Below are 16606 nucleotides of genomic sequence, written 5' to 3' on the forward strand. Positions count from 1 at the left end.
TTTAAAAGACACATAACGAAAATATAGATAGAAAAGATTCTAACAAGACTTTCAGAACTTTTCCTTTCCAGCTTGGTTCGATGAATTTCTCAATTTAATATCCCGAATATTCTGCTTTAAAGTAAATAAAATATCAGTCTGAATTCCATTTAATTTAAATCGCAGTAACTTCAACTGTGACTGTTATATTCATTAAGTACCTCTTTTACGAAATATTTATTTAACATAATCCAGCTATTACAATAAACATATACAGTTATTTGCATTATCTCAGTCTTTGCCTCGTCTCATTCGGATGTAGCCATCTTGTGACTCATAGATAAACGAATTAGACCGCGTATAAAACACAAACGTTTAATTAGCGAGCCCCGCTATCTCCATAATTAAAATCCATCCTATGCAAAACTAAGATTTTCCACTAGCTAATGTGATTACAGTTCAGATGGCAACTTCCTGCGAAAAGTTTAATTATTCAATTAAATTCAGGACCCTAGCACAGCAGTAAATTCTAAGTGGTCGAACCCGATTCATACTGCGACATTGTTTTATAAGTGGCCCTCGTACACATGTGTGAGACGTACTCGTCGAGAACGTTGCCCTTTTGTGAGTAAGTGTGCAGAAAAAAAAATCCAATGGTCCGATTGTTCTCCCCCCTTGAAGGTTTGGTACTTGAATTTTTAGTAAAAAAAATTGTAAATCGAACGTACTTGCTGTCGCGTCGGCTTCCTTCTTACGCTTGCGTTTGTCCCTGAGGAGCACCAGGTACATGTAGAGCAGGAAAAACATGCTTCCGATGTACAGGTAGAGATAGTAAGCCTCGTAGAAGGAGGGCGGGATGTAGGTGGAAATTACTTCCGCCATTGGGAACGCCGTTCCCATTACCACAAGCAACTTTCCATAAAGTGCGGAGAGTGTGGTCGCCAGGGCGTCCCTGAAATCAAATTCGTCAAGATAAATAACCCGCGTTTCTCTGGGGGACTCCTCTTAGAAGTTATTTTCGAACCATCTCGATTCGTATCAGTTCCTCTTTGATTATTTTTAACTGTTCGACACCTCGGCATGGAAACATTGACGCTCAATCAGATTGTGGTCGGTTCATTAATTACAACAACAACAAGACTGACCGATAATGTTGAGGCAAGAACCCGTTCTCACACAACGAGGAAACGTCATAAATGCATAACACTCAGGTATCAAGCAAATAAATTGTTGCTTCTGATACTAAGATGGAATAAATTGGTTCTTCAGTGAATAAATAATCATATGTCTATTAATGTGGTAATGTTTGATAAGTTGGAGTTATGCAAATTGGCTTTTATGCTGTCAGCCTTCCAACTTGGTTACAATTTTATTTATTTACGGTGGTCGATATATCCGAAGGCTGCAACTCATAAATTGTCCATCAGTAGCTGATTCAAAATTGTTTCTTTCAAGTTAAACTCAAAAGGAGTATATTTTAAAGAGTTTCTCCGACATTTTATACGCTTAAAGGCTAAGTAAGCAACCTAATTGCTTATAATTAGATAATACCAGCTTTCACAAACCATAAATCCCTATTAAACGATGATCATCGTCCCGATCTGCATAATTAAACTGCGTTTCAGTCCAGATTTGAAACAATTAGCCCGGTGAAACGCTCCCGTCTTAATTATGGTCCGGGCACACGATTCCACATCTAAGACAACCGAAAACCCGGAGGGTTGGAACAACGTTGGCCATAAACACAGTTTCTCCCGTTCCCTTTTCTTAATTTTATGTTATGCTTTGTCCCCCTTTTTCGTATGTATTGATTTTTTTGTCGGATAAAGTGCGGGAGGAAACTGAATACTTGCAGTTCTCAACATTGTTGTTTATCGGATTTCACGGTACATTTAACTGTCAACGAAAGGTATCGCTTAAATTACTAAATTTTCTTGAATTTGTCTCTGAGCGATGATGTAAAAAAAGTATGCTTACGCTCCGAGCTGACGCCATTCAATTTGCCTCTCAGCTCTGGATAATCTTCTCATAACTGGATACTGCTGATGGTATTGGTAGTAACTTAGGGCGGTTAAAGCAAGCGGTCCGGGCGAAACTGATCTGAAAAAAGGCGAAGACAAATTTAATAACACGAAGAATATGCCAAAAGGTGAACGAACGATTCAAGTGGAAGTTTAAAGTCAATAAGCCCTTGGGACCTCGAAATTGGACTCTTTTATCAAATTTTATTCGAGAATTGGAGAATTCTGATGGAAAAGGCATTAAGAAATCAACACTAATAGTTCATGTTTCTTTGTTACAATTTACTTAGGAAACAGATTCTTGATAATTAAAAGAGTATAAAGAAAAAAGTAACTAATAATAAGTGAGGAAGAATTTCAAGATGTTTGTGCAATCGTTTGGATATAAAGATGTGAAAAATAAATAAATAATATCATCAAATATTAATTTACAGAAGGTGATTAATATTTAATTTTTGGTAAAAACTTGAGAAAAACTGAAAGTTTAACAATATCTTTGTTTTCCTTAGCCCCTTTCAATTTTTTTTTAGAGTAACCGAATATTTATAGAAGATGTATCAAATCAGTACTAAGTAGTAGTTTTTTATGTTTAAATAATAAAATTTAATTAGCAGGAGGAGAAGAAGTTTCTTAAATAGATAAGAGTTGAATAAAATAGTTTAACAAAAACTGAGGAAGTTCAAGATGTTTTTGTAACCATTCATATATGAAGATAATATTATAAAACCAAAAATATTAATTTCAAAGAAGACTTTTATGATTTATGATTTTCTCATATTTTTAATTACCAGCATATTTTAAAATTTTTCTTTACATTTTAATAGTTTGTTCATCTCTTTAGAAATAAATTTATGGTTTAAAATACTTTTTCTTTCAAATAGCTTACATATATGTAATTCAATCATTGTTAATTTCATCAATATACCAATTTTAAAATATCCTTTTTTAAACAAGAAACTATAACGATTCATGTGTTCATTCGTCTAGACAACAGGGACTTGTTGTTTCTGAAGTGGTCCGCGAACGTGGTGGAAAAAGACACCATTCACGTGCAGGCTCATTAACTACGTGCCCCTTTAGACTCCCCAGGGTTAAAAATTTTTAATCCCTGACTCTTGACACTTGAGATACGTCTTACTTTGTAATCTGGAATCGGAGTGAGCCTTCTAACAATGGGAGCACAGATCCAAAGTGAAAACATTAATAATTATTACATTGCTGAGAAATTAATTTGCTAATTAGCTCTTTGAAAATGTTGGAAATGCTTCTACTTCTTTAATGGTGGTAGCCAAAAGCAATAAAACTAATCTTGCAAATTACTTTGAACAAGTCTCCATCTTTTGATTAGTTATCAACGTAAATATCAACATTAGTCATTAAATTTGTTGTGTTATGGAACAGATTCTAATTTGGTTGTCAGAAAGTGAGCATCTTATATTAGTCTTATTAAAGTCTCAAAGTTAACAAGTCGTTGAGACCTCAAGATAGAGCACACTCTCTGTAGGGTATTAATTTGATGCTTACGATGTTAAACGTCGCCAAGTTAAAGAAGCTTATGGTTACTTATAATTACTCCCCGTCAACAGCACAAATAAAAATCTTCGTAATGGTCGTGTCCCTCTTGCTGCGACCCGTGACTAAGAACTTTTGCAAAGTTAATGTTGGGTTGTTGATATATGGCGCTGTTTCGTCCCTAAAGTAAGATTTATTTATCGCATCCCCATGTACTGATGAGTCAAGAGGGATCGTAGATTTGTCAATAGAGAACTAGGGGTAAATGTGACACAGATTGAGTCACACAATTTGGAAGATCACTAAAATCAAGGAAAGGTCACGACAAAATCGTTCATATCGTGCCATCCACATTTTCATATTCAATCACTTTGGAGAATTTAAATCGAACTCGATGATATGTAAATATTTTTACAGAAATCTACTTTTATTGCGTCTGCATGGAAAATTTCCCTGTGGAGTAATATATTTTTATATTGGCTTCCAGACTTTATGAAATGAAACATTGTTACAGTTAGTGTATGAAATTAAAATAAAAATGATTTATTCGCTTATCGATCCTTACTTCGGTGGTGGAGGTGCGATTTGAACATGGGCCGATTGTCTGGTTGATTTGGAAGGAGATGAGTGGCTCAACGTCTCCGGTGACACGATCACGGCGCTGGGCGATGCCGGCGACGGCAGCAACGGATCGCCACCCCCCAGGGCGCTGCTTCGGCTGCCGCCGCTCATGTTCTGGGGTGGTATTGTTGGCCAGCTGAAAAATAAAAACGAAACTTTTATGCAGTTGTGTTTGTTTCAATTTAACAAAGTAGAATAATTAATTTGTTATCTTTATGTTTGAGCGTTGTTCAGTCAATTTATCGTAATCCTCTGCCACCCTTTGGATCCGCAGCCCCAACGATGATACATAAGCTTCACGTAAATGAGTTAACTCGTGATTTATAAGGCCATTACGTAGCGAAACTGGATTCGGTTTCGTGTTTCGCCAAGTGTGTAAATTCAAGAGATCCGCCGACAACTATCGTCCTGTCGTCAGGCCGCGTCTGTTTATATCGATCGTCATTTAAAACAACCCTGTATTAGCGTCGTCGGCCCTACGATAATTCAATTACTGTCGTTACGCCTCGGCTTAACAAGAGTTTGGTAAAGCCACACAAATCACAATTAAAACGTGTGAAATCGATTTCTTGCGGTCTCGCAATTTGAGGACCTATTGAAGAAGATTGTATGTGTGAATCACTGGAATGGTGCGACGGAAATCGGAAGTCTTGCAATTGGGGACAATTTATTTGACGATATCCAGTGACTGTTGTATTGGAAGGATTGCAGTGGAAAATTGAATTCGAAACAAGAATTCTATTCCGAAATCGATATATTCAGATCGGGACGGTTTTTACATGTCTGTTCAAGATTATTAAATTTTCCATATGCATTGGCAGATACGGGAAATGTTCATTTGTGTATGAAAGGGTATTGTTTAAATTGTTAAAATTCATTTATCATTTATTACATTTTTGCCACTCTGAATTGAAAATGAAATATATGGAATTGTATTGTACAAAATTTTTTTTTTGTTTTGAATAAAAGATTAAAATAAAATTGTAACATATAAATTTATATTTTCATCTACACAATAAAGGAACAAAGTATAATTTTAAAAGCAAAATTATTTATGTATGTAATTTTTATTTTTGTTATAATTCAATGACATATATTGTGTATTTTAAAATGCACACCATACTATTAAATTTATAATAGAAAAATTATAATAAACAAATTAGCAAAATTTTGGAGAAAATTATCTTTAATTTATATCTTTCTTTATAATTTCAGTATTGGCATTAAATAAAAAAACAATTTTTACCCAAATTCCATTCACAAAGTTTATTTTTATTGTTGTCAATTTATCTATATGTATAATTATTAAATACTATTAATGATATGTTATATACCATGTTTATCTGTGTTATCTTCTTCATTTTTATTTTCTGATAATATTTTTAATTATTATTTTTACAAATCGGGTTATACAAATTATATTTTTCTACAGTAATAATATTTCTTTTGATTTTCATACACATTTAATATCCATTTTATTAAATTTGTTCAAAGGAAATTATTATATATATTATTATTATATTTTATAAAAATAATTGAAAAAGTTAGATTAGAATTTTAATGAAGAATAATTTAATATATATTTACAACAGAAATTATTTTATATTTTCATAAAAGCTATTTAAATACAATTAATTTCGTTTAATGTTTTTTAATACTTTGATAAAAAATTTTAAGACGCTACATTAATTAGTATTTATTTGACAGCCAACAAAGTGGATGTTGATGAAAAATAGTAACAAACTAAAAATGCATTATGTAGAGAAATAAAGTTTTTCTGGACATTTTTGCGTTTTGTTTGTTAATTTAATTAATTTTTTAGAACAACCTCAAGATTGTTGAGTTTTTTAAGATTCTTTTTTAAAATTTTATTTTTTTTTTCATTTAATTTGTTCATTTTAACTTTTTTAGCATAATTTTATATATTTAAATATTTGTAAATTATTATTATTTTTATTTTTTTAACTTAATTTTTAAAATTTTTATAACTGAAAATTGTTTTATTATTATTTTTTAATTTAATTGATTATTTTTAATTTTTTAGCTTAATGTTTTAAAATTTAAGCTCAATTTTTTAAATTTTACAAATTCAAATGAACAATTTTATTATTATTTTTTAAATTTAATTGGTTATTTTTTAAGCTTTATTTAATTTTAAACTGATTTTAATTCTTTTTAAATTATGTATTTGATTTTTTTTTAAATTTTTTTAAATAGTTTTAAGCTTAACTTTTTAAATTTTGTACATTGATTATTTTTTCATTTAGTTGGCTATTTTTATTCTTTAAGCTTAATTTTTTTAATTTTATTTCTTTTATTTAATTGGCTATTTTACATTTAATTTGTTAACTTTAATTTTTGGAATTTTATTACTTGAATTTAATTTTATTTTAAAAAATAATTATTTTACAAATTATATAAATTTTAAATAATAATTTATTTTTTATTAATTTAATTGATAAATTTATTTTTATAAATATAAATTGATAGATTTAATATGTTTAAATCTAATTGGTTAAAATAGTTTTTAATTTTTTTAGCTTAATTTTTTAAATATATAAATTTAAATTTTACAAAAATAATTTTATTATTTTATATTAAATTAGTAAATTTTTTTTAAGTATAAATTTTATTAATTTTAAATTAATAATTTTATTTTATTTTTTTAATTTAATTGGTACTTCATTTTTATTATATAATTTATTCGTCTAATTTAAACATTTAACTTCATAGAACATTTTATATTTAACCTACACACATTGCAGAAATGTTTGGGTGAACGTAGCTTGGTAGAAAGTGCATCATTCAACGTGCCCGTCCCTCGAAAACCGCAAAAGGCACACGTGTCCTATAAATACAACCGAAAACTGGGGAAAGCCACATAAAAAATAAGCATCGACAATAAAACAGGAGGGTAGACGTTTATGTACCACAATTCGGAGCTATTTTTGAATAAAAACACGACTGACATGCGACCGTGCGTACCTGTAGACGTTCCACACAAAGACTATAAGTAGATGCGTATCTTTATGGTTTGGCTCGACGTGGATTTTTATTTATGTTCAGGATCTGAAGGAATTTCAGAAGAATTTATTATGCTCATTTTGGCCTTTGTTTAATAATGGAAAATATCTAATCTTGGAAATGATTTCTTTTTAGAAAATGATCATGATTAATACCACAAAAACTAACAATTATCTTTGATTTTTGTTACTTATAACCTTTTAAGTCTTACACCTACAATTTACTAATCGTCTTTTAGAAATTGTTCTGAATGGGGCTGTGTAAGTGTGTGTAAGTATTGTTAGGACTGTGCGTAATTCACACTTGACAGATTCCAACTCAGTCCTTACGCACTCATTCATTTTTCTCCCCTTCCGATACGTAAATCTGTCGTCGACTGTAAAATATTGTGTTTTTATACACTGGCGCGTTGCCTTAACTAAGAACTGGGGGCGACATGACCTGAATAAAAAACACATTTCTCCACGCAATGTTCACTAAAAGGGTAGTCTACTAGAAACACATGGATTGATCGGGGTTTTATTGATGTGAGGCAATAAAAAATTTACTTTTTAAAGATTCACAGTCAATGGTTGTCTAAGTATCAACTTTGGATGCGCCATCTTGAATTTCAATATAAGTCTAAATTAGATTTAAATCAATGACAATTTGTTTCACTCAAAAGGACGAATTTTAAATTGGTATTTCTTTTGACAATTATATAAAACCTAACAAATGTAGATAATCAAGGAAGATCACAAAAATCCACGTCAAAAATTTTTCACACACCCCTTAGATATTTGAAGTATCTTTGATATCAACACCAAATATTGAGAATTGAAACAACAACAAAAAATATATAGTTAATTACCTTATGACGAGTGTTGTTGAACGACATGCGAACACATGACCCTAACATCACCAACTGCAAGAGTATTAGGGTGTCCTGTATTCCTCCTAACAAGTCAATTATTCCATTGAACCGGTCTCGGAACATTTCCCACATTGTTTTTAAGTATCAGACGCGTTTAACAACTAAATTGGTTTTGCACACGTGTACTTGCAGTTTGATTGGGGTGTTCGGATGACTGTAGTGGTTTGTTGGTTTTGATCTCATATCTATCATTGAATTAATTTACCGAAATAGTCAAATAGTTGCACAAGACCTAAACCAATATGGGATGAAAGAAACCGAAGTGTTGGGAATGGGTGAAGACATCCAAACCAGATGTTGGCATGTAATGAAGGAAAAGATAATACATATGTTATCAGCTTGTTCCACTTAAACCGGAGCTCATTTATAAAAATAGAACATAAATCTTTAAGAGTTCAAAAAACACCTGGCAAAACATTTTCAACAACATCAAAATATTGACGAGTTTAATTAAAATTGGATTGACAAAAACTACGGATACATTAAATACTTTTAGCCGGCCGAGCAATTAAAATTCATTTTACTTTTATTTCCCATCTCGACGACGATTAAAGCGAATACCATTAGCGCCTCCGCCGTATTGTTATCGGCCTCTCAAATTGAATTTAGTCCCGGCAGGAAAACAAGGAGTTTTAATTAATCAATGAACGCGGCTACGACACCGAAAGGCTTATTTGAATAATTAACGCCGTCATTTCGGATTCAGCGGAAAATGACACTGGACACATCTTGAAATATGTCGGAAGCCAATTTGTTACATTAATTCGACGTAGATTTCGGTAGGGTGATAAAAATAGCTGCGTTCGGGTTTTATTAGTTAATAAATTCAAACGGTTCAAAATTTTTTAAAAGACATTAACTAGATTGTTTCGAGTATCTCCATCCACTTTGATCGTGGCTGGTGAGTAATTTCGTTAAAAATAGTTGGACGAGTACTTACAGTTTTAAATTCAACGCTTCTAAAATTATATTTGTGGATAATTTGACTCTGACAACTCTTTATCGAATTATGTACTTTAGTCTTTTCGGTTTTTATCATCCTTCTCAGTTAACATATAATTCTGCAATTCAATTTTATTATTAAGCATTCTAAAATTATATTAGTTGTTGGAATTGATAATTTGGAATTTCCTAGATTCAAAAATATATTTTATTTCATTAGTTTTATATTATTATTAGAATATTTGTAATCAATATATTAATTTTATTTTATTTCATATATAAGGTGTTTCTAAAATAGGTTGTCTATATTTCTTGCAGTTGAAAAGCCACTGGTATAAAAGAAAAATGGAGTGTCCAATCTGGAATGTGCAAAATCCCACTTGTCATGGGACTCAGGAGGAATGAAACATACCATTTTAAATATCAAATTCTTACGGTTAACATGGTGGCGGAAGCGTTATGGTTTGGGGATTCTTTTCTCGATCCAAAGATGGACACTTGACACAAGTGGAGGGTAAAATGGATCGTTTTCAATTCAGGGACATACTGGAAATCACCATGTTTCCATTTGACGAGGAAGAAATGTCACTTCGTTGGATATTTCAACAAGACAACCCAAACACACGTCTCAAATTATTAAAGAGTGCTTTCTAATGAAAAAAATTAACCGTGCTTGAATGGCCGTCTTAGTCCCCCGATCTAAATCCTATTGAGCACTTTTGTGAAGTGTTAGACCGTCGCATCCGTCGAAGAAAAAACATCAAGAGCAAACAAGAACTTCTTAAAATCGTACAGGAGAAAGAAAACGCTTCTAAAATTATATTTGTAGACAATTTGACTGTGACAATTCTTTATCGTATTATGTACTTTAGTCTTTTGGTTTTTATCATCCTTCTTAATTAATTTATAATTCTTATGCATTCAATTCAATTTTATTATTAAACATGCTAAAATTATATTAGTTGTTGTTGCACGTCTCTTGGAATTGATAATTTGGAATTTCCTAGATTAAATAGATTCAAAAATATTATATATTATCATTAGAATATTTGCTGTCAATGTATTAATTATATTTTACTTCATATACAAGGTGTTTCTAAAATAGGTTGTCTATATTTCTTGCAGTTGAAAAGCCACTGCTATAAAAGAAAAATGGAGTGTCCAATCTGGAATGTGCAAAATCCCACTTGTCATGGGACTCAGGAGGAATGAAACATACCATTTTAAATATCAAATTCTTACGGTTAACATGGTGGCGGAAGCGTTATGGTTTGGGGATTCTTTTCTCGATCCAAAGATGGACACTTGACTCAAGTGGACGGTAAAATGGATCGTTTTCAATTCAGGGACATACTGGAAATCACCATGTTTCCATTTGACGAGGAAGAAATGTCACTTCGTTGGATATTTCAACAAGACAACCCAAACACACGTCTCAAATTATTAAAGAGTGCTTTCTAATGAAAAAAATTAACCGTGCTTGAATGGCCGTCTTAGTCCCCCGATCTAAATCCTATTGAGCACTTTTGTGAAGTGTTAGACCGTCGCATCCGTCGAAGAAAAAACATCAAGAGCAAACAAGAACTTCTTAAAATCGTACAGGAGAAAGAAAACGCTTCTAAAATTATATTTGTAGATAATTTGACTGTGACCAACTCTTTATCGAATTATGTACTTTAGTCTTTTGGTTTTTATCATCCTTCTCAATTAATTTATAATTCTTATGCATTCAATTCAATTTTATTATTAAACATGCTAAAATTATATTAGTTGTTGTTGCACGTCTCTTGGAATTGATAATTTGGAATTTCCTAGATTAAATAGATTCAAAAATATTATATATTATCATTAGAATATTTGCTGTCAATGTATTAATTATATTTTACTTCATATACAAGGTGTTTCTAAAATAGGTGGTCTATATTTCTTGCAGTTGAAAAGCCACTGCTATAAAAGAAAAATGGAGTGTCCAATCTGGAATGTGCAAAATACCACTTGTCATGGGACTCAGGAGGAATGAAACATACTATCTTAAATATCAAATTCTTACGGTTAACATGGTGGCGGAAGCATTATGGTTTGGGGATTCTTTTCTCGATCCAAAGATGGACACTTGACTCAAGTGGACGGTAAAATGGATCGTTTTCAATTCAGGGACATACTGGAAATCACCATGTTTCCATTTGACGAGGAAGAAATGTCACTTCGTTGGATATTTCAACAAGACAACCCAAACACACGTCTCAAATTATTAAAGAGTGCTTTCTAATGAAAAAAATTAACCGTGCTTGAATGGCCGTCTTAGTCCCCCGATCTAAATCCTATTGAGCACCTTTGTGAAGTGTTAGACCGTCGCATCCGTCGAAGAAAAAACATCAAGAGCAAACAAGAACTTCTTAAAATCGTACAGGAGAAAGAAAACGCTTCTAAAATTATATTTGTAGATAATTTGACTGTGACCAACTCTTTATGGAATTATGTACTTTAGTCTTTTGGTTTTTATCATCCTTCTCAATTAATTAATAATTCTTATGCATTCAATTCAATTTTATTATTAAACATGCTAAAATTATATTAGTTGTTGTTGCACGTCTCTTGGAATTGATAATTTGAAATTTCCTAGATTAAATAGATTCAAAAATATTATATATTATCATTAGAATATTTGCTGTCAATGTATTAATTATATTTTACTTCATATACAAGGTGTTTCTAAAATAGGTGGTCTATATTTCTTGCAGTTGAAAAGCCACTGCTATAAAAGAAAAATGGAGTGTCCAATCTGGAATGTGCAAAATCCCACTTGTCATGGGACTCAGGAGGAATGAAACATACTATCTTAAATATCAAATTCTTACGGTTAACATGGTGGCGGAAGCATTATGGTTTGGGGATTCTTTTCTCGATCCAAAGATGGACACTTGACTCAAGTGGAGGGTAAAATGGATCGTTTTCAATTCAGGGACATACTGGAAATCACCATGTTTCCATTTGACGAGGAAGAAATACCCCTTCGTTGGATATTTCAACAAGACAACCCCAAACACACGACTCATATTATTAAAAAGTGCTTTCTAATGAAAAAAAATTAACCGTGCTTGAATGGCCGTCTTAGTCCCCCGATCTAAATCCTATTGAGCACCTTTGTGAAGTGTTAGACCGTCGCATCCGTCGAAGAAAAAACATCAAGAGCAAACAAGAACTTCTTAAAATCGTACAGGAGAAAGAAAACGCTTCTAAAATTATATTTGTAGATAATTTGACTGTGACCAACTCTTTATCGAATTATGTACTTTAGTCTTTTGGTTTTTATCATCCTTCTCAATTAATTAATAATTCTTATGCATTCAATTCAATTTTATTATTAAACATGCTAAAATTATATTAGTTGTTGTTGGAATTGATAATTTGAAATTTCCTAGATTAAATAGATTCAAAAATATTATATATTATCATTAGAATGTTTGCTGTCAATGTATTAATTATATTTTACTTCATATACAAGGTGTTTCTAAAATAGGTTGTCTATATTTCTTGCAGTTGAAAAGCCACTGCTATAAAAGAAAAATGGAGTGTCCAATCTGGAATGTGCAAAATACCACTTGTCATGGGACTCAGGAAGAATGAAACATACTATCTTAAATATCAAATTCTTACGGTTAACATGGTGGCGGAAGCATTATGGTTTGGGGATTCTTTTCTCGATCCAAAGATGGACACTTGACTCAAGTGGAGGGTAAAATGGATCGTTTTCAATTCAGGGACATACTGGAAATCACCATGTTTCCATTTGACGAGGAAGAAATACCCCTTCGTTGGATATTTCAACAAGACAACCCCAAACACACGACTCATATTATTAAAAAGTGCTTTCTAATGAAAAAAATTAACCGTGCTTGAATGGCCGTCTCAGACCCCCGATATAAAACCTATTGAGCACCTTTGTGAAGTATTAGACTTTCGCATCTGAAGAAAATACATTAAGAGCAAACAAGAACTTCTTCAAACCATACAGAAGAAATGACAACATATTCCTGTTGACACATTGCAGAGGTTGGAAGATTCTATACTTTAAAGATGCCAAGCAATGGTAGAAGCCAAATGTTACACCATAAAATATTGAAATATTTGAGTAATTGTTAATTTTTTATGAATATTAACAAAATATATCACACATTTTTTCACACCAAATGGATTTTTTAGTAAAAAAGAGCAAAAAACCTGTGAATATAAAGATCATTGTGTTTAAAGGACCGATCTTGCAGTAAATTAGATTTGTTCAGATTTGCAACAGATTAGGGAAACTCTTCATCAAATTATTTTCTTCGATTTTTGGTTTTCCCAATACTTCTCAGATCATTCCTGATGTTCGTTTAAGCAATATTCCAAATTTAATAAAAGTTTTTATACACATTTACCATTCAGTTTAAATAGTTTCACTCTTTTATCTTGTACTTCCCCTCCATTGGCAGCGAAAATAAAAATTCACAATCCGCAAACAGAGATAAGTACCCCAACTAGAAGACTCAATGGACCAAAGAAAAATGTCAGTCTAACTAAAGTTTAATGCACCTCGGGGAGTTTCCGAGACGAGATCATAACTTTTCACCCTCAAATTGAACGAATGCGGACGTAAACGGGGCCAGTTCGAAATGCACCCATAAATTTGTTATGCGCTTAAGAAATGAAATTCCCTACTAGTGTTGGTAATTCCGCCGCCTAACAGCATCGAGCCCTATAAAATCGGAAAACGCAGATACATTTGTAACGGCTGTCTAGACGTGTGCCGACAAAATAAACAGTGCCTCAAAAACGCATCGATAAACAAGCGACGATTGAAAATGCATAACCGAATTTCCTGTACGCATCCATTAAAAATTCAAACTTCCAAGCGAACAACTTCCGGATACGAATTTTCGTCGCAGTCACGCGACTCGATTGCACCACACGCAGTTTCCGGCCGATGAATGGAACGGGAACCCGTCGTTTTTGTTTGGGTAACTGACCCCATCTAAAAATAGTTATTCAACCTACGTTTTTGATATCGTTCCATCATTTATTTATTCGCGGTTTTGTATTGGTTTCTGTACAAAGCATAAATCAATGGTTTGTGTGCGATGGGTAAAAGGAAACACGGATTAATGTACAAAACTGCTTGTTCTTTGTTTGGTTCAAAAAGCGACTCGGAGTTCCGAAATGTAGCCGGAACTCAATTCGAATTCCGTGAAAAAGTTGTTCGTAATTTGTATTTTCCTATTTTTATGTAATAAAAACATTGCTTAATTAATTCATTTTGTAGTCAAGTAGTTAAAATTTCGCTTCAAAATTAATATGAGTAATTCGGATATTCACTTTATTCGATTAACATACAAATATTTGGAATTAAATGTTCGTGTATATTTATATTTTTGGATATTCATTTATAAAATTGAATAATTCAAAAGACGTGAATACATATTATATTAAAGTATTTGGATATTTGAATAATCGAATAATCACATAAAAGCCACATTGAATTATTTAACTTTTGAATATTCAAATATGTGATGAACTATTTGGACCTTTAATTATTCTAAAATTCTGAGTATTTTCAACAAATTTTAAATAACTAACGCATAAAAAATACTTCATAAATTGCATTTTAGCGACTTTTTGTAATATTAGACATTTGGTCGTTAGGTAATTCGGTCATTTGATCATTATGAAATTTTGACATTTCAGAATTTTAGTAAATTTATACGTCTTTAGTAACTTTTTTGGATTATAGAAAATTTTTACATTTTTGGTGAACGTTTTAATGATTTTTTGGATATTTTAATTACATTCTGCATTTTTAGTGATTTTTATATTGTTTGTATTTTTCAGTAATAATTTATTCACTAAAGATGTAGTTTCTCCAAATTCCTAAAGTATCTCAATTCCTTCCATTTTGCAACTTTACCAAATTAGAGAAAATTTATAATTTTAACTATTGTTTATTTAATCATTTGGTCATAAAGTAATTTGGTCATTAGGTAATTCGGTCATAAGGAATTTCGGTCATAAGATAATTTTGTCAAAAGGGACTTTGGTCATAAGGGAATTTAGTCATAAGGTAATTTGGTCATAACCTTAACTAACCTAGCACAACAGTATACAGAAGCATATCAAAATTATACATCAACATTAATATTATTGGAATATAATTGGAATTAATTGAATAAATTTGACTTTGAATTTTAGAATATTCGAATATTTAAATATAATATGAATAATTCAAATATTTTAAAAAATAAAAATTATTCAAATAATTGATCAATTAAACATTCAAATATGAACTTCAACTTTTGAAAATACTCGAATAAATATGATTTATTTGAATACTTGTATAGTCTAAAATTGTGTAATTCGAATAAATAATTGTTTTCATCAAAATTTATTTATAAATTTAATTATGTGTATTACTGAAGTTTTGAGATTCAAATTTTAAAAGCCAGTGGGATAAAACCGAACAAAGTAACCAATTTGTAGCATACAAATATTTGGAATTTAAATGTTCGTATATATTTATATTTTTGGCTATTCATTTATAAAATTGAATAATCCAAAAGACGTGAATACATATTATATAAAAGTATGTGGACATCTAAATAATCAAATAATCACATAAAAGCAACATTGAACTATTTAACATTTGAATACTCAAATATGTGAACTATTTCGACCTTTAATTATTCTAAAATTCTGAGTATTTTCAACAAATTTTAAATAACTAACGAATAAAAAATACTTCATAAATTGCATTTTAGCGACTTTTCGCAATATTAGACATTTGGTCGTTAGGTAATTCGATCATTTGATCATTAAGAAATTTGAATATTTCAGAATTTTAGTAAATTTATACGTCTTTAATAACTTTTTTGGGTTGCAGAAAATTTTTACATTTTTGGAGAATTTTTATGTTTTGAATGATTTATTGGAGATTTTAATTACATTCTACATCTTTACTGATTTTTATATTTTTTGTATTTTTCAGTAATAATTTATTCACTAAAGATGTAGCTTCTCCAAATTCTTAAAGTACCTCAATTCCTTCCATTTCACATCTTTAACAAATTAGAGAAAATTTATAATTTTAATTATTGTTCATTTAGTTATTTGATCATTAAGTAATTTGGTCATTAGGTAATTCAGTCATAAGGTAATTTGGTCAAAAGGTAAGATAATTTGGTTAGAAAGTAATTTGGTCATAAGAGAATTTAGTTATAAAGGAATTTGATTATAAGGTAATTTGGTTATAACCTAACCTAGCAAAACAGTATACAGAAGCATATCAAAATTATACATCAACATTAATATTATTGGAATATAATTGGAATTACTTGAATAAATTTGACTTTGAATTTTTGAATATTCGAATACTTATTATAATATGAATAATTCAAATATAAAAAAATAAGAATTATTCAGATAATGGATTAAATAAACATTCAAATATGAACTTCAAATTTTGAAAATACTGGAATAAATATGATTTATTTGAATACTTGAATATTCAAGTACTTGAATAATCAAAATATGTACGTTATTTTTTTAATTTTCAAATATGCATTCA

At 30.8% G+C, this 16606-nt stretch overlaps 1 protein-coding gene across 1 annotated transcript in view; it reads right to left on the reverse strand.

The window, feature by feature from the left end:
* LOC109597669 (proton channel OtopLc-like) overlaps positions 1–16606 on the reverse strand; it is a 29286-nt gene that overhangs the window by 5544 nt on the left and 7136 nt on the right. The window contains exons 3-5 of the mRNA XM_020013416.2: positions 4078–4269; positions 1957–2079; positions 708–931 (exon numbers count right to left, since the gene is read on the reverse strand). Coding sequence (XP_019868975.2) covers positions 708–931; positions 1957–2079; positions 4078–4269 — 539 coding nt within the window. The remainder of the gene's footprint in view (positions 1–707; positions 932–1956; positions 2080–4077; positions 4270–16606) is intronic.

Source organism: Aethina tumida, chromosome 7 (assembly GCF_024364675.1).
Source record: "Aethina tumida isolate Nest 87 chromosome 7, icAetTumi1.1, whole genome shotgun sequence".
Lineage (NCBI taxonomy): Eukaryota > Metazoa > Arthropoda > Insecta > Coleoptera > Nitidulidae > Aethina > Aethina tumida.